The 20,060-nt window shown below is 39.6% G+C and overlaps 1 protein-coding gene and 1 long non-coding RNA gene across 21 annotated transcripts in view; one reads left to right on the top strand and one right to left on the bottom strand.

Annotated features, from left to right (window-relative positions):
- ZNF385B (zinc finger protein 385B) overlaps positions 1–20,060 on the bottom strand; it is a 473,021-nt gene that overhangs the window by 3,183 nt on the left and 449,778 nt on the right. For all 20 annotated transcript variants that reach the window (XM_051849389.2, XM_002712320.5, XM_070070514.1 and 17 more), the window contains one exon: positions 799–1,044. In XM_051849389.2, the coding sequence (XP_051705349.1) occupies positions 799–1,044 (246 nt within the window). The remainder of the gene's footprint in view (positions 1–798; positions 1,045–20,060) is intronic.
- LOC138848969 (uncharacterized) overlaps positions 2,749–20,060 on the top strand; it is a 30,159-nt gene continuing 12,847 nt past the window's right edge. The window contains exon 1 of the long non-coding RNA XR_011387216.1: positions 2,749–7,164. This is a non-coding gene — a long non-coding RNA (uncharacterized lncRNA). The remainder of the gene's footprint in view (positions 7,165–20,060) is intronic.

The following is a 20,060-nucleotide window of genomic DNA, read 5'->3' as shown; positions in this document are numbered from 1 at the left end:
AGATAGGAAGAGATACTCATTATATAGCTACTTAAGAACGATATGGAGTTCTTTGTTTTGTCATCTTTGAGAAGTCTGTCTTCAAGCTGAAGATCCTAATTATCTAAAAGATCATCTTAATGTGGATTATAAATTTAACAGATTTTCATTATAAAAAATGGAAAGATGTAACAGCATATAATAAAGGAAATATGGAAAGTATACAGAAGCCTAAGAAAATAAAGATGACCTTACCACCCAAGGTAACTACTGTTCTCTCTTCAAGGTAACTACTGTTCTTTCTTTGGTATATTAAACAATATCTTCAAAACTGGGATCACACTAAGTATCTTGAAAATGTTACATATCAGATCATGTACATATTTTCTTACCATTATATTTTAATGTCTGAGTAATGTGTTCTATCACATTGGGTTGCTATAATTTGCTCAATATTTCCCATGATGAACTTTTATGCTATCTCCATATTTTTTCTCTTAAAATTGTGCTGTAGTGAACACTGTGCATGCATATTTGTCTATATCTCTGCCACATCACCCAAATGAGTTTTCAGAATTTTAGATGCTTTTGAGGAAATCCAGGCTAGAAAAAGTTTTCTCTCCAACCTGCTTTTGCCTCACCATGAGCATTACCAAAGTCATTATGATCCTACTTTCCTAAAATTACTCCTCTGAATTAAAAAAAATAGGGAAGACATTGAACAAACCCAATGTCTGAACAGCAAAAGACATGGTATTCTAATGGGAAGAGTTGGGTTTTGCTAGAAACAGTATTTAAATTCAGAAGAGAGCTGCTCACCTGTGTTGTGTGCCTCTAGCTGTGACAGAGAGTTCACAGCCACTTTGCATAGTGAACAATAAAGTAATTTTTTGGCTTTTTCTTCCTCTGACTCAGCAACAGGACCAGGAGCTCCATTTGTGCTCTTGGCGGGAGAAGTGGCTGCTCCAGGTGGCAGGGCTGCTGTGCCAGATTTGAGGAGAAAGGAGCCACTTTCAGAGCTCGATGGCTGACTGGAACTGCTGGCTTTGGACTTCCCTTTATCTTCTAAGGGAAACACAGGAAAATGTTACTATAGCCTAATGTATCATGTAAACATGGAGGAACAACCATACAGGAATCAAAAACAGAAACCTGATTTCAATATGTAGCTTGTACTACAGCACAGATTCTGGTTTTATAGAGCTTGGTTCAAAAGAATTTCATGACGTCAGTTTCCACATTAGGACACCCGGAGTTCAGGAAGACTTAGGAAAAATGGTCTTGTTCTCCAGCGTGGAGCAGGTAACTTTCAGTCTGATATCCCTGAGTTGTACATCATGCTCCAGGGAAATCCTTAATATATAATGAGCCAGCTACCCACCAATATGATCCCAGGGTATGCTGGTAACAAGAAAGAAGTCATTAGGCAATATTAGTTTCACTCGACTACTCAAATTTTAATCCTGATGGATATGAAAGTGTAAATGTTTTACACCAAGTTAAGATTTTAACTTTAGGTTGTGGGCAGAGGGGAGGGCAGAAACATGATTAATTTTGGTTATGATTAGTTAAGTTTTTGGCACTCTGTGAATGGCAATGCAATTTACTCAAAATATGAGATGCAAGGATTCCATTCATTATGCTTATTAATTACTGCCAGTCTACATCAAAAGGTTTAAATAATGACATTAATCACAAGTATAATATGAAGACTAGTCAAATCAATTAAAGACATCCTGGCATTTTGGTCACGTCATTACTAAATGCTTAGAATCCTCAAGGCCTGTGTGCAGGGTATGAGGGGTCAGAGTAACTTTAACAGAATCTAACTCATGGGAGTTCATTTGCTATTCAAGACAGGCTGTGTTCAGTGAGTCCTCTGGGAAAGAAGCTAGAGCTCTGTAGGCAGGAGCAAAGTCCATCCCACATTTAATCCTAATGGAGCTGGTACTCTCACAAAATGCCGACAGATATGCTGATGAACTCTCATTAAACGAAGAGGGGGAGAATCTGCAATTCATTAGTTACCCTAGGTATTTAGCAATGATATACACTGGCCTAGATGACCAGAGAGAAGGAATGAGGAGAGCAACAAGGTGGTGTGTGTTTCTGTCACACAGTGCTGCATATGAGCCAATCAAAGCTTTCAATCAAATAGTACAGGATCCTATTTCTATTGAAACATAAAACAAAGCCCATCTATCCAGGCTAAGACTAACAAAGCAAGAGAGCTACAGATTCCTTCTTCGTCAATGCGGGGCTGGCACTGCGGTGCAGTGGACTAAAGCCCCAGCCTGCAGCCCTGGCATCCCATATGGGCACTGGGTTCAAGTTCTGGCTGCTCCACTTCTGACCCAGCTTCCTGCTAATGTGGCTGGGAAAGCAACAGAGGATGGCCCAAACCCTTGGGCCCCTGCACTCACACGGGAAATCTGGAAGAAGCCCCTGGCTCCTGGCTTTGGACCAGCTCAGCTCCAGCTGTTGTGGCCATGTGAGGAGTGAACCAGTGGATGGAAGACCTCTCCCTCTCCTCTGTGTGTCTACCTTTCTCTAACACTGCCTTTCAAATAAATAAAATAAATCTTAAAAAAAAAGAATAAATGAATTCTGAGATCTTTTCTTATCCATGGGTTGCACATTCTATACTTCTTGTCAGCAAGTTATTAACACTTCAGGAAGACATGAAATATAATAGAAAAGGTCTTGGACTTTTATTAAACTGACCTCAATAGTATAAGAGGAGAGAAAATAATTTTTTCCTAATTGGTAATAGCAAATTACATTGGAGGTAAGTTTAGGTTCAGAACTCTTTCATGTATAAGGATCCCTCAGACTGAATTAATTCACAATCCTTCAGACCCCAAAAAAGAGCAACATAATCCAGTGATTTCCCATTCACCTCCTTGGAATGACTCAGTTTCCGGTGATAGAAACTTGCTGCATACCAAAATCTTTCCTTGCTTCACACATTTCACATGTCCTATAAATTTAACCAAAATGGATCTGACCTGTGTCAGCTGCTTACTCACCTATTCTCTGTCACATTACTATTTTAATGTTCCCTTTATTAATGCCCCTCCTATAGCTTTCCATTTCTATAGAACTTTATAGCTTACAAAAGCGCTTTCACTTACATCTTCTTATCTTTCACAACACACTTGTGGAACAGTCAAGGCTAACACTGGCTACTCCCATCTTTAAGATGTGGAAACTGAAGCTCATCAAAATCAGATCACGTCCCACAGATTAGCAGGTGGCTTCAATGAGAGTGATGATTTCTCTCATTGATCACTGCCATGCACTAATCTTCCTGCATATAGGAGGGGCTTTCCATCTCATCACTATAAAAGCACACATCATCGCCCCAGATATGAATTAGCTGCTATTTTGTATTATACTTGCAGTTTTGCCTTACAGCATATTTGCCTCAAATGAAAATATCTAAAGTGTTCAACAATCATCTGATACGTTATACTGAGAAGATATATTAAATTACATATATATATATCTATTTCTTTCAGAGAAGTTGAACAGATTTCCCCTTTACTCCTTTTTCAAATGAGGTAACTTACCATTAATAAATGAATATTAAAATACGTTAATATTGCTGATCATGTTTTGGGTCCACAAGAGGATACTAAATAAAGGAGGTACAGATTTTAAGAAAGTTATGGTTTGGTAGAGGAAATGAGAGAGCTATTCAGAGACCTCTAATTTATGGAAGAAACTGGCAAGAGGCAGGAGAGCATGGAGCAGAAAATGATTACCTCTGCTTGGGAGGAGACAGACATTTTTCATTATGGAGCGGTATTTTGAAGGTTTTGAAGGTCAGATTTAGATAAGCATGGAATAGGGGTGAAAGGGAGTGGGAAGTGAACAGTGAGAAGCAGAAGCACGAAATGCTCAGGTGTCAGAAACCCACGAGTGTTCCTGGTGAACACTGGATGTCTGAGCACAGAGCTGGCAACAAGTGTAGCTGTCCATTGGGCCAGAAGGCAGAGCTGGTCTCAAAAATGATGCAAATACACACCAAGGGTAGACATTTCCCTTTTAAAGTATATTGAAAGATGTGATGTGCTTAATATATGCATGATTGAATATTTATATTATATTATATTTTAATCTACCCTCCCCCACCCCGGCATATAGGCCCGAGTCTTAATCTTAGAAAATATTAGGGGAAAATGTCCTTGGAAATGTGTAAAACCACATTTAGGGAATTCTGTTATTGTATCGATACCAGCTGGTCAACTGAACAAATCCTAAAACCAGGAATGTCGCTAGTATGTTTATATACTCAAATTGTGGCATTTCTTCTGTATGTGCAAACTTAGAAACATCAAAGTCTAGTTTTATTATTTCTCAACTCAATTGCTTGATAGTTTAAATGAAAACCAGTGTACTGTTTCTTTTTCTTTACTGGCATTTTAAAAGCCTCTCTATTTTGTATTTGGAAGTTTAATTAATGAATGTTTACTTTTGTTTCTTTTAATAAAGATGCCTGTCATCAGGAACTTCTATTTAATACACATTCCATCTTCAAGTATTCTCTCACCTAATGTTAATTAGCAGGTCTTCTGATCATCTTAATTATTTCCTGATTATTCAAACACCTTTTTAAAGGTTTTACCTTAAAACCTTTTTTAAGGGTTCACCCTACAGGATTTCGGAGCAAAATTTTCTGAGCTACATCAGAATTGTCCTTTGTAACAAATATCCACAATTTATGCAACCAAGTGAATTTACTTCTTTAAAGTAGCTGCCTTGGGAGATTCTATATTGATTTGCTTATTTTCCATAGCTCAAAATATTGAAAAATTCTTCTTATTGGGACTGTTTTCATATTCAGTTGATCAACCATGGGATGTATCAATGCTTGTCATCCATATTTCTTTACTCCAAAACTTTTACTTGAATCAATAATGCACTCCATTCATCAAACACAAACTGAGAGGACTAAAGTACTAACAGAAGATAAAAAGAACGCACCAGGAGAGTTCTAAAAGCAGTTGTAAGAAACTAATCCTGTTGTTAAATGGACATGTCATATGAATATATAGATCTAAATTTAAAAAATCAAAAGAATATTTTACCTACAATGTAGGCTGTTTTCCTTTTTTAATGAAATTTCTTTGAATGTCAGTTACAGAGAGAGAGAGACAGAGAGAGAGAGAGAATCTTCCAACTACTGGTTAACTACCCAAATGGCCACATGGCCAGAGTTGGGCTAGGCTGAAGTCAGGAGCTTCATCCAGGTCTCTCATGTGAGCTAAGAGCCTAAGTACTCAGGCCACCTTCTGCTGCCTTCCCAGGCCATTAGCTGGGGACTGGATCAGAACTGGTGTGTGGCAGTCGGCAGCTTCACCAGCTTTGCCGCAATGCTGGCCCCACAATATAGGTTTTATTTCTTGAGTTAGAACATTAGGACCTATAATAAAAATTTTATCATTTGATTTATAAGATTTATTTGAGCTTAATTTTACCAATGTTTTTCTAACTAGATTTTCAATGGTTTAATAAGTTATATTTTTTATACATTTATGCTCAGCTTAGAAAATTCAGACAATAAAAGCAAACAAAGATTTTCAAAAATTAAAATCATCAAAAATTCCATCACCTCAAATAAGCTGGCGAACATTTTCTGTCATGCTTCACATGCATATCTCTTAGGCTTTGCAACAGTGCAGTCTCTGTTTCAACTACTCAGTTTTTCTAATTTTTAGCAGAAAACAGTCACTGGCATGACTGTGATCCAATAAAACTTTATTTATAAAAATAGGGGCAGGGGCCAATGGTCATGGAGTAAGCTGCTTGCAATGCCAGCAACCCATATCAGAGTGCCAGCTGGAGTCCCAGCTACTCTGCTTCCAATCCAGTTTCCTGCTAATGAAGCTGGGGAAGGCAGCAGAAGATGGTCCAAGTGATTGGGCTCCTGTCACCCACAGGGGAGACCAGGATGAAGTTACTGGCTCCTTGTTTTGGCCTGGCCTCAGACCTGATGGTTGCAGTCAGTGGGGAGTGAACTAGTGGATGGAATCTCTCTCTGTGTCTCTTCCTCTCGCTCTTTCAAATAAATAAATAAATCTTAAAAAAAAATAAGTTGCAGGTCAGATTTAACCCACAAGCAATAGTCTGACCTAGCATGGTTATGTTTTGGTATATATGACTCTATTCTTTTATATAATAATAAATATGAATATACAGAACCATATTATTCTATAACTAACATTTTTCACTTAGCAAAAAATCAAGAATATTTTCCAGGTCAGTAAGTATTAATTGGATTGTAATTTCTAACACCAATAATACTTACATGAATATACCATATGTAACTTGTATTTTTATACTTAATTATAGTTTGGACTATTTATTAATGTTAAAAGGATATTGAATAGGACATCTCTTGCCTCGATGAAGGACATAATCCCAAACTAAAGCAACTGGTATTTAGAATCATAGCACGCTTTAGAAAGCTCCTCAGACACATTCCTGTAGGATTCATAAGAGGTGGTAGAACCTGTCCTGCTACCAACACCCTATCACCCATCTGACCAGTTTACATAATAGCCTACTGATTGGAAGCTTCTGAATCTAGCCAAAGGAGTAGAGCTAGAAGTGCATAGGTAAGAAGGGGACACTGGTATTTCATTCTGCAGTCAGTGTGCTACATCTGCTCCTCCCGCTGAGTGAACTAGGGGAATGGAAGGTTGCAGGAGATGGGACTGGATCCAGAAAGGGTCAGACGTGGAAGAATCTGTAGTTGTAGTTTGGCACATCAAGGTTGAGCAGGTTTTCTTTGAATCCACAGGATGCCCTGACCTAAGGTCAGGCTGGAAGCATGTTAATGGCCAGTGCAAGGAGGCTGATCCCCAGGACCCTGAAGCAAAAGGCTGAGGAGTAGTCTCCAGGGCAGCTGCTGAGAGAGGCCTGGAAGAGGTCAGTGAACAAACCCCATGAAGACCTAACCCATGGGCCCTGAGAGAGAGAAAGCATGCAGAGGGCATACATGACTGTTATTAACATTTGCTCTTCTGGAGTTCCCCCTTCTATGCCTAATAGTAAAAAGGGCAAGAATCAGAAAGGAAGGGATGCGGAAGAAACAAGAGCAGACCATGTCCTTTGCCATGGTTCAGCCTGAGTCTGGAAGAAAAGTGTGTTCAACTGAATGAGAGACTAAAGCTTCCGGTAAGGTCAGACTTTCTTTTTTTTTTCTTTTCTTTCTTTCTTTCTTTTTTTTTTTTTTTTTCTGACAGGCAGAATGGACAGTGAGAGAGACAGAGAGAAAGGTTTTCCTTTTATCCGTTGGTTTACCCTCCAATGGCTGCCGCGGCCGGCACGCTGTGCTGATCCGTAGCCAGGAGCCAGGTGCTTCTCCTGGTCTTCCATGGGGTGCAGGGCCCAAACACTTGGGCCATCCTCCACTGCATTCCCGGGCCACAGCAGAGAGATGGACTGGAAGAGGGGCAACCTGGACAGAATCTGGCTCCCCAACCGGGACTAGAACCCGGTGTGCCAGTGCCACAGGCAGGAGGATTAGCCTATTGAGCCCCGGCGCCAGCCTCAGACTTTCTGATATCTGACCGTGTCTTTGAGGAACTGGACAGGGCGATTCAACAGAGCACATAGGTAATCATGTGGTACCCCCACTGACTTCATATATGCGGTAAACTAGTTATATAAAACAACAACGTTGTGCACTGATATTCTATAGATTTGTCTAATAATTTCCTCAGGACATAAACTATGAAGAGGAATTGCTGGGAAAAACAGCATGTACATTTTTTAGCTTTGGATACACACTGCCAAACTGCCCTCCAGGACAGTTAATGCAAGTCAATATTCTTAGGACCTGTGTAAGAGATTTCCGGCTTTCCTGTTTCCTTACCAACCTAATCATCACTGTCTACCACCCAACACGTGAACTATGTGTCTCACTGTCAATTTGCTTTGCATTTCTTTTACAACTAAAGCAGCTGAATATTTTTGCATAAGATTAATCAAGATATGTATTTCAAAGTGAATTTTTAAAAATTCTTCTTAATTCTGAAAAGGAATAAAAGTCTTGATTTAAATGCATTTCGGGGATTTAAAATTCTACACTAAATAAGAAACAGTTTAATAATAACAAAATTTTTATTCACAACTATAATGTTAAGTTGATTTTAGCATGGTCATTAGGGCTGAAATCAGACACAATCATTATTTAGGGAAATTTGCCTTATGCATAGCAAAAATGTTAGCCTAATGGTTGTCCTAGGCAATTATATCTTACAATACTGTTATAACTAATAGTAATAATCACAAATCAATAGATAACATCAGTTGAGCATTCACTATGTACTGAGACTGTGCTAGGAACTAATACCCATTTTATCATTTATTTTTTTAAACACTCTCCAAATGAAGTAGAGACTGTTACTATCTGCAGTTTTAAATTTCTTTTTGATTGAGTTATAACTTCATGCTATAAATTACATAATTTTTTATAGCACAGATCTGTGTAAACAGCACATATCAACACATAGAATGCTCCTACTACCCTGGAAGCTCCCTTTGAGCCCCCCAGTCAATTGACACCCTCACCAAAGGCAACCACCATTCTCATCTCTCTCAGCTTAGCCCTGCTTTACCTGGTTTCAGACTTCATTTAAATGGAATCACACAATAGGTATTAACTTTTGAGTCTGGCTTCTTTCATTCAATGCAATGTCTACGCTATTCATCCTGCTATTACATATACAAAGTTTTTTCATTACTGGATAGTATTTTTATTATATGACTATGCCATGATTTATGTATTTATTTTGCTAATGATGAACATGTGTAATGTTTTTAGGTTTTTGGCTATTTTCAATAATGCTACCATGAACATTTTTATACATGTTTTTGGCTAACAAAAAATACTCATTTAAGTGTGTGACATAGAATTGCTAGACCACAAGGTATTCACATATCTAGTTGATTCTGGAAAGTTTTCTAAAATGGTCACACCAATTTATGTTCCTATCAGCAATGGATAAGAATTCCAATTGTTCCACAGCCTCTTTAACACATATCAGTATCATCTATCATCAGTCCTCTTGAATTTTATCATTCCAGTGGAAGTGTGATGGTGTCTCATGCGGTTTTAATTTGCATTTCCCTAATGACAGATGGTATCAAGCACCTTTTCATAGTGTTATTGGCCAGCTGCATATATTAATTATGAGTGTTTGTTCAAATCTTTTGCTTGTTTTTGAGAACTTGGTTGTCAAGTTTTTGAAATTATTTCTTTATAGAAATTCCTTTTACATACTTGAATAGGAGTCCTTTCTCAGATACATATATCACAAATCATCTCCCAGGCTGTGTGTGGTGTACTTTTCACTCTTTGAATGCTGCATTATGATGACTCCAATTACTTAAAAAGAAAAAAACAATGCAAGCTTAAATAGATTAAGCCCCTTGCACATAGTCATTTAATTACTAATGGTAGAGCATGTATTCAAACACAGACTTTCTAAACCCTGAGTCAGTACTCTTAACGCTCTTCTGCTCAGTCTTTGGAATGGTTTCTTGAATGTTCAACATTATTGAATAAAGGTGAGTGGATGGTATCATCTTTGTATAACTAAGTTATACGATGCCACAGAAAGCATAGCACATTATCTGCAAAACTTGCTGAGAACTGGATGAATAAGTCTGCTTTTTAATACTGTTTCTTTAAAGGTTGTACAGGAGACCTGAACATGTCACTCTTAAATATGTGTTTCTGCAGTTATTCTTAAGTGTTGATACTCAACTGAAAAAAATGATCACTGTTAAACTTAAGAGTGGGAATAAGAGAGGGAAGAGATGTGCAATTCAGGACATGCTCAAGCTGACTTTCCCCAAACGGTGGAGTTAGAAACATACCAGGGGATTCCAATTCAATCCCATCAAGGTGGCATGTACCAATGCCATCTCACTAGTCCAAGTGATCAATTTCTGTTCACAACTGATCATAACGATAGGACTAAGAGCCAAAGGGATCACATAAACAAGACTAGTGTCTGAAAATACTAGCTGATAGAATAAAAAAGGGAGAGAACGATCCAACATGGGAAGTGAGATACACAGCAGACTCATAGAATGGCAGATATCCTAAACAGCACTCTGGCCTCAGAATCAGCCCTTAGGGCATCTGGATCTGGCTGAACAGCCCATGAGAGTATTTCAGGCATGGAAAGCCAAGACCCTCTTCTGGAAAAACAAACAAACAAAAAAACACCTAAATGAACACCTAAATGAAAGATCTCCACGAGTGAGATCCCAGTGGAAAGAATGGGTCATCAAAGAAGGAGGTACCTTTCTCTGAAGGGAGGAGAGAACTTCCACTTTGACCATGGCCTTGTCTAAATATGATCAGAGTCAGTGAACTCAGGGGGCTTCCATAGCCTTGGCAGCTCATGACAAGAACCTAGGGTGATTACTGATGCCATAAACAAGAATGTCAATTTGTTAAGTCAACAACAGGAGTCACTGTGCACTTACTCCTCATGTAGGATCTCTGTCCTTAATGTGCTGTACATTGTGATTTAATGCTATAACGAGTACTCAAACAGTATTTTTCACTTTGTGTTTCTATGTGGGTGCAAACTGTTGAAATCTTTACTTAATATACACTAAACTGATCTTCTGGATATAAGAGAATTTAAAATGAATCTTGATGTGAATGGAAGGGGAGAGGGAGCGGGAAAGGGGAGGGTTGCGGGTGGGAGGGAAGCTATGGGAGCGGAAGCCATTGTAATCCATAAGCTGTACTTTGGAAATTTATATTCATTAAATAAAAGTTAAAAAATAAATATGTGTGTCTGGCATAGGGTGATTTTGAGAAACAGCAGGCAGCCTGAAAACTGACTGGACGTTTCCCTTTTCCAAGTAAAGTTTGTATCTCTAAAGGAAACCTTCCTTTGGAAAGAAAGGAAAGGAGTTGTAACTCCCTAGAGATTCTTACCGATCAATGGAGAAGGCACTGATCTACAACAGTAGCAACCCTTGCCCATAACTGCTCTTCTCAGTGCCTTTTATGTGTTCCAGATGAAGATGGTATTTAAGCTTGAATTCAAAGTACACATATTAGTAAATTTCTATTTTTCTCTTGATTTAATCTGTCTTTTGTTACTGAGATAGATCCCAACCCAAAACTCAGGAGAGTGAAAATTATTTTTTTTCTGCTCTCTAGTCGCAACTTTGCATACTTTTCAAAAGTGGATCTCAGGGCCGGCGCAGCGGCTCACTAGGTTAATCCTCCGCCTTGTGGCGCCGGCACACCAGGTTCTAGTCCCGGTCGGGGCGCCGGATTCTGTCCTGGTTGCCCCTCTTCCAGGCCAGCTCTCTGCTGTGGCCAGGGAGTGCAGTGGAGGATGGCCCAAATGCTTGGGCCCTGCACCCCATGGGAGATCAGGATAAGCACCTGGCTCCTGGCTCCTGCCTTCGGATCAGTGCAGTGCGCTGGCCGCAGCGCCCCGGCTGCAGTGCCCCGGCCACGGCGGCCATTGGAGGGTGAACCAACGGCAAAGGAAGACCTTTCTCTCTGTCTCTCTCTCTCACTGTCCACTCTGCCTGTCAAAAAAAAAAAAAAAAAAAAAAAAAAGTGGATTTCAGGTAAAAATTGGTGTAGGTGTTTTCTCTGAGTTTTCACTTCTTGGCTAATTTTCCAGCAGGAATAATGGATACCTCAAAGAAAGTCACTGACTCCCCATAGGTCAAGTCAAATTTTCCTTGCATTTTTGTATTTTACATCATATGCCTTGATTTATCAAATTGGACAAATAAAAACCATTAAGAGGTTTAACTTTGTGTGTGTGAGAAATGGCAAAGATTTAAACATTACAGTCAGAGAGGGACAATAAGATATAGGCATCCACATATACTACTTGGTGAAGGTATAAAAGGCTCTAACCATTCGGAAACAACATGTGAAGTTTCTAGCATATCTCAAATAAGTATCCCAAGTATTTCCATCCTAATAATAATCAATATTATTCATTTAGCACCTATGAAGAAGGTATTTAAGTTTCAACCATCTGACCCTTCTTTTAAGTTTTATGTTAAAGCTGGCTTCCAGGGCACATGTCTCATTACTTAAACCTGTATACCTTTTCTCCTGTTGATCTGTTATCAGTTCATTTCAGTGAAAACGTGATCGGAGACTAGATCACAACCAGTCTGGCAGAGTAGGAGAGACATCTGGGTGTACTCTAACTATGATCACTGAGTAGGGAGAAAGGTGACCTGATTCATGTTTTCTAAGATCATTTTGCTTGTGGAGGTCAGACTGTAAAAGGATAAACACTGGGAGATCATTTGTTAGACAACTGCAGTTGTCCATGAGAGACCTGATAGTTGCTTGGGCCAAGGCGACAGTGGCAGAGAACACAGCAGTAGTTTCAGGAAATAATTTACATTAGAATGAGCCAGTCTGACTGGCAGAGTGAATGTGGGACATTAGAGAAAGAGAGGGACCAAGGGTCACAGCAATGGTTCTGGTGGGGACACCTGGTGAATTATGAGAAGTGCCACTTACTAATCTTAGATAACGGTATGGAAGATGCCAACCCAAACTGCTGACCCGTTAGCCAGGAAACTTGGCTATTCCTAGTTCTAATCCTAATGATCAATCTCAAGCAAGTGGTTAGAGGGATTGGTACCCTAATTCTGTCATGTACAAAATACTACCACTTTCTTATTGGCTGTATGAATGAAGAAGATCATAAAGTTAAGGTGAGGGCCTCAAGGGGAAGACAAAATGGAAAGTTAATAGTTCTGAGGAGTAAGCTCAGGTGATTTATACAGTACGGTCAATGTCATGGTTTCTGCTCCACACTCGGGAGCTGTGGGCTTCTAAATCCATGCCATTTATAGCTGAGGACTGAACAAGAATGTGGACCAGTCTTTATAAGCAACTTACCACAGTTGGACAATCCCAGCTCACGCAACCCAGACCCCAAAATGATTTTAGTTTTTACTTTTTGGGGGGGAATATTATTTGTCACATTATTTTTTATCATGGCTATTCTAAAAGGTAAACATTTTAGATAGCATTTTAATATCATATAACAAGTTCTCTGCTAACTATGTAATCATTTACTGTTTGTTCAAAAGAATCTTTGAAAAATGATGAGATTTGCTCATTGATACCTACTGATTTTTTTTTGAAGATAAGCATTCCAGAATAGTAAAGGCACCTTTAATTTGACATAGCCATGGTTTTAACAGAATTTTACTTTGTGATTTCTGACACTGAAGGTTGCTGCTTGCCAATTTATACAATTAATTTTTTCCCCTTTTTATACTTTATATTGCACTAAAAGAACTAAACAGCAGAGATTTGCAGTGAAAGGAGCTCTGGTCAGATTTTTTCCTGAATTCACAAGTAACTTGTCCAATTTCTCATTATTATTCCAAAAAACAAAGCAATGCCCATTTTACTTTTAACACTCATTAAACCAAGTTAGCTCACTTTGATAAGGAATGTGGAAATCATTCTTTCCTGCTTTATCTTCCTCCTTTCTGAATAAAAAGAAGTTAATGGGTGTCAGTCAGAGTACCTGCGCACCTATTTCCTCCCAATTGTACAGTCTCCTGAGAAATGAAGCTGAAAAGCTCATGGGGATCTACACCAGGTCCTCCCTCCCCTCTCCTAAAGAAAAGCCACTGCAAACCTCTCTGTATGTAAATCGGTTGCTGCAAAAGACTTTGTAAAGTCTTTGCCTTGTTTGTCTCCTTATCTACACATTTGACACAGTAGAGGTGATAGAAACCATCAAGTGATGACAGACCTTTGTAAGTCTGAAGTAGTATTCCATTAAAATAGTTAATGGCTTTGCAAAAAAGAAAACGAAGAAGCAACAGCAGCAACACTAAAGGTGAACAAGTCAATCTGACACCACGCAGTTTTTTGCAAAACAAAATATAGTACAGTAAGAGAGGTACAGATGTTAGAACATCATCACTGTATTTTTGGATGTACAAAGTGTAACAAAACTGCACCTGTTCACAGGCATAGGAAGAGAAGGACAACAAGGCAGGTAACTTCAGATACAAGAGTCAGTTTGTCTCAATTTAGTAGATGTTTTTATTTGTTAAAAATTATATTATTTATTCAAAAGGCAGAGTTACAGAGAGGGAAGGAGAGAGGGAGGGAGGGAGGAAGAGAGAGAGAGAGAAAGAAATCTTTGAACCACTGGTTCACTCCCCAAATAGCCATGACAGTTGGGGCTGGGCCAGGCTGAAGCCAGGAGCCAGAAAGTCCATCCTGCTCTCCCATATGAGTGCAAGGGGGCAAAATACTTGGGAGCTGGATTGGAAGTGGAGCAGCCAGGACTTGAAATGGTGCTCATATGGGATGCCAGTATCACAGGCTGTGGCTCAATCTGCTATGCCACAATGCCAGCCCCATTAGATGTTTTTCTGAAAGATTATGTGCTGAAAGATCTTGGATAACTTAGTAGTACTTTCAACTCACTATTTAAAAGATTTGTTTGGAAAGATGATCTTTCTTGGCAATGCAATAATCACACACAATTGTTTTTAAGTTCTAGATACATTTGATTAAATTAAGAACATACATTAGACCACACAGAGGGAGCACAATTACTCAGTTATGAAAGTTTTAGCAAGAGATGGTTCACTCAAACACATTGGACCATACTTCTCACTGTTTACATATATTCATCAACTAGGGTGCATATCAGTAAGGGCATTTATTTGGAGGAAAGTGAAAACATGATTTGTTTTACAAATTGTATCTGAAAACATGACCATGACATCTGAAAACCATGTTTTTTCTGAAACCCATAAATTACTGATTAAGGGGGAAAATGATTATACATGGAGAATACCTATACAAATATATATACTGTATATATTAGCATCTTAGTGGAAGCTTTATGCTTGTTCTTAAGCAACCCTGCAAACCTCTCCTGAGTAAATGTCAAGTCTCCTGTTTCTTCGAGAAATGGGGAAGCTGGATGATTTCAATTTCTTCCATCTGAAACCACATTCTTCACATGTTTGGGGGAAAGACGCATACTTCCCCTTAAACTCTCTGCAACTACTCTCTTGTACTTGATTCTCTCTCCGTCTACACGATTTTTACACCTTTATGTTCCAAGTCATTCCCTGACTCAGGTTTACTCAGGGAGTTTCCCATCTCTCTTCTCTAGTGTATGGAGTGGCCCTTTCTCCTTTTTCTCTTCCATCTTAGACTCCTGGAAAGTCCACTGGCCTCTCTTCAGTCTGCTCATGCACTGGGCACAAGTTCCCTATAGAAAATTTCCCCCTTGACCTCCACAACACCTGCCCCATTGATGTCCTTGACTGTTCCCCGAGGTCACACTAGGAACACGAGTGTGTTTCTGGGATTTATATGCTCTAATTCACTCCAATGACTTCCTCACTGCCATATATTCCTAAATCCACAGGCAAAATATCTACCTTCATCACAGGCTCAAGACACTTACCCCTCCCTTATAGTCTACAGAGTATTTATTTCTAGATGATTCATGAGTATTAAACTCAACTTGCCTGATGCTGAATGGATTGAGCTGTTCCATATAGGGGCCCTTGCAAGTACTACTTCTATCAATTACTACGTTAGAATGCCAAGAGTGAGTCTCAAATTCTTCCCTCTCTTATCAATATTTAATGACTAATGTTTGATTCAAATTTTCAAGATCCCTTCTATCAGCCTTGTTAACCCTTTCATCCTGCACACACTTATTCAGCATCTACCATGTGCCACTGCCTCATTTCAGACTCACTTGCTCTCTCTAGATTACCATAACACTTTACGGATCTTGCTACTTATATTCTGAACCCATCTCGTCTCTAATTCCCTACTCTATGCTGCTGTAACCTCCTTCGCACAATTATATTATGATCGTACATTAAATATAATCACTAATTATATTTAATTAATAAATAATGAATTAATTATTACCAGGATAGATTCTTGAGTCCTGTAACAATGTCTTGGTTTATCTTTACATCCAGTGTACAGAAAAACCATAGGTGGGCAAAATGTTAATATGCTTGCTGAAATACGGAATGCCCAGTCCAAGAATGTGTTCTATGACCTCACAAGTAAAACTGCAAGAAAAATTCACTGGTAATAGTTGACCAAACTAGCAAAAAATTTATACATAGAGCAGACAGATGAATGATTTATGTAAATAGATCTGTTGATTATGTAAGACACTTGTATTATTGTTGCCAGGGTTATACATTTGCAATAAATATTTGTTGTCAGTTGAAGCTGAAACAATTCTCATAATAATGGATCTCCTTGAGATGTAGTAAGACAGTCATGACAACAAACATTCCTTTATGCCAAGTCCATTATTTTGATGTTTGATAAGTGAACAAATCTCTTATTAGCTCCTTTACTGGGAATATTAAACAAACTTACAAATAGAAAAGCAACGTCATCCTGATGAAGACAGGTAGAGCATGTACTTCTGCCAGAAAGGTTAAAACACATGTGAAAACATCATTACCAGGGAAGTACAGCTGACCCTCTGTGCAACTAAGCGGGCATGCTGTTGTCCAGCAAGGATTCTCACAGAAATATAGGTGATGTGTTTGGAGTATCCTAGAGGCTTCTAACCCAACAACCCATCTCTGAAATGTTCCACGTCAACAACACCAAATTACATCATGCTATATTCATCTGAGTTACCAAGAATTACAAAATTGATGTATTTATGCAATAATGTTCTTTAAAAGATTCTAAGTACTATGGCCTGTTTTAATTTTCCTCACCCTTTTCAGTAACAAGTGTCTGTCACTGGAGGTATTATCAGGCTGACTTATCTCAAAACATCTACTAGTAAGTTTAGGACCTGTATTATTAGTCATAGCACTTCCCGTTGATGTCTAATTTCAATTCCCCACTCAACAGTGAGCTGCTGGATCAGTTTTGGAAACTGAGTTTTCCAAATGGCTTATGCCATTTTTCAGATAAGAAAAACAAAGCACAGTATCTTAAGTCCCAACTCCATAAACACCAAGTAGTCAAGGACAGATATGGAAATTAAAGCTAGCTTTTAAAATTCTCAGAGTGCTAAAATATTACACATTGGTCCCATCCCATGCTGTCAGGTTGCTCACATCCAATGCCACATTCCCAGCCTCCAGCTAAATTCCAGAAACTCTGCGTCTTTAAGCATGGTTGGCCACTGTGCAGCTTACTAATTCACTGTCAAGCATGTTTATGTCTGATTTTCATCCTTGGCCCTTGTATCAATCCTGAAAGCACGTAAGACTGTTGATAAATTAAAGTGACTCTTTACTGAAATAGAATCTATATGTCCTTACTTTCAAAAATAAGAACATCACAACAAAAGCTTATTCCTTTTAAGTAACTTCAGACCCTAATTGTGTGAGTTCATAATGGTCCCTGCACTACTTTCACATCTTTCAGTTGCTGGACTCCAATACTGATCTGGGAAATTGCTTCTCTTTGCATTTGAAAGCCCATGTCCATCAGGTTCTGCCTGCTGGGCTTCACCTGGCAGCTGTTTTGTGTTCCAGTGAAATGTCAGTCATTGCCCTCCTTGACTGTGCATGGTGTGGCAACTGCCCAGTTGTCCCCTGAACTACTCTGTTGTGGAACAGAAGCTGCCAGTCTCCGATGCACCGGTGGTGGCTCCGGATTTCTCTACGTGGAAAACTGGCAGCCTGCACTCTGTATCCATGAACCAGCACTGATATTTGCGAACTTGTCAGTTTCTCTGAGCAAGCACAAAAGAGGGTTGATTTGCTAGAGTTTGCATCTAAAGAACAGCTTTCTCTTATTTTGTGGCGCTTTCCAGCCATTTGACTTGCACAATAGAGAAATCATATTTCAACTCCTTTAGGTTGAAAAATTGCCCCCTTTCCGATCTGTCACCAAGAGATGGGAAACAGCTATTTCTGAGGCCGCTTTATTATGGAAAACAGACGAAGCAACTCATGTCGCTCAGATCACGTTCCACAGGGAGCAGGTCCAGCAGAGATTCAAAAGCTGGAAATAAGATTAAAAACTAATTTTCTAGGTGGAATGAGGGACGGCTTCTTTCTCTTTGAAGTGAAAGGTTCACTTCTTCACAAGTGAGACATTTGATTTCAGCTCTCCCCACCCTTCCTCTCTGGATGGAGGGAACAGTAAAGGGTTTAGCTTCAGCACTCCAGGTGGGGTGAGGTTCACACGGAGTGTGGAAAGGTTAGCCTGAGAGCTACTGAGGAAACCGAGTCTTCGTCTAGTCGGGGCAGAAAAAATTACTGTGCGTGGAGAAAAAAGCTTACTGTCTCAGGCTGCTCCAGGCAGGCAGGTACCAGGCTTTCACTTTCTATGAGCTAAGCAGGCACTGCCTGTTCTCAGGGGACCAAGCAGACATTTGGGGGCTGGAATTCTGGTCTTAGAAAAGCTACCAAGCCTTTAAAAATACATTACTCACATCCAACTGTACTTTTACTTTTCTAATCTAGCATTTGTGCCTAAATTCCATCAGCTGCTCTATTACAAAGTTGTCAATGTGAGCTTTATATTGAGATCTAGTGATTGCAGGGCAAAGTCACCTCTAAAAAGCGACCTGAGCCCCAAAATGGGATTGTCTTGGATTTCTTTTCTTTTGGAAATATTTGCCAAATGCAGACTTCCATTTGTGAGACTACGATCATAAGAGAATTGAGTGAGAAACAAATATGGAATTGCATTGCAAACTATGACCCTCATAACTACAATACAAAATATGGATAAGAGTTCTTTGTAGATAAACCTCAAGACATCAGAGGAAGTTACTACAAAAATAACACAGGATAACATAATCCTGTTACAGTAAACAGGAGTGAACTAGGGGTTATGTGAACCCCACTGGATCCTGTACTTGAACATATTTCCATATTTCCTTCCTTCCTTCCTTCCTTCCTTCCTTCCTTCCTTCCTTCCTCCCTCCCTCCCTCCCTCCCTTCTTTCCTTTTGACAGGCAGAGTGGACAGTGAGAGAGAGACAGAGAGAAAGGTATTCCTTCCGTTGGTTCACCCCCTAAATGGCCACTACGGCTGGCGTGCTGCGCCGATCCGAAGCCAAGAGCCAGGTGCTTCCTCCTGGTCTCCCATGCGGGTGCAGAGCCAAAGCACTTGGACCATCTTCTACTGCTTTCCCAGGCCACAGCAGAGAGCTGGACTGGAAGAGGAGCAACCGGGACAGAATCCGGTGTCCCAAACGGGACTAGAACCCAGGGTGCCGGCGCCACAGGTGGAGGATTAGCCAAGTGAGCCAGGGCGCCGGCCACTTGAACATATTTTCATTTCCATTGATCTTGAATTGAAATTTAGTATTTTCTTCCATTATAAATGAAGGCAACAAACCACAGTAGATTTAGCACAGCCTATAACTTTGTCACCAATAGAAACCAGATATTCATCAGGTATAGAGGGCAGAGAATACCTGGATATTGTTAATGCTTATCACCATTACGACAGAGGTTAAGACCTACTGCCAGTTCTACTTTAAAGCATTATTACTATATTACAACATCATAACAAAAAGTTGACAAATATATCTCATTATATTTGGTTTCTTTGTCAAGCCGTCCTTTCCATTTTGTGAATTTAAAACATAGTCTGCGAACAGCCTTCACTAGTTGGCCAGAGGACTCAATGGCACAAGAGGAGGTTAAGAACATCCGTGTTGTTGACCATCATTTCATTGTGACTTCATTTCTGTCCTTCCGCATTACATCAGCTACTCTCACCAACATCTTATGTTCCTCTCCTCTTCCCTCTACCTTCTCCTTGTCTTTCATGGTGTAAGTCCTGTGAAGTACCATTTCCTCTGATAAGAATCCCCTTCCCTACCACCCTCAAGCCAGGGTCCTTGTTTGTTGCCTAGCTTCTTGTCCACTAGTCACAGACAGCTGAAATCTCCTGCGTGGCCTCCTCCAATGTACCTTTCTTTTTCCTATCAAGCTCGTTACCACTTGTTCCATATCTACCCATCCAAGCAACAGGCTGCCACTGGGCAGGGCCCAAGTCTGTCTCATTCTCTGTCACATATTCAGTGCCCAGAACGATGC

The sequence above is a fragment of the Oryctolagus cuniculus genome, chromosome 3 (genome assembly GCF_964237555.1).
Source record: "Oryctolagus cuniculus chromosome 3, mOryCun1.1, whole genome shotgun sequence".
Lineage (NCBI taxonomy): Eukaryota > Metazoa > Chordata > Mammalia > Lagomorpha > Leporidae > Oryctolagus > Oryctolagus cuniculus.
The sequence above is the reverse complement of the archived record's forward strand: the minus strand, read 5'-3'. Positions and strand labels throughout refer to the sequence as shown.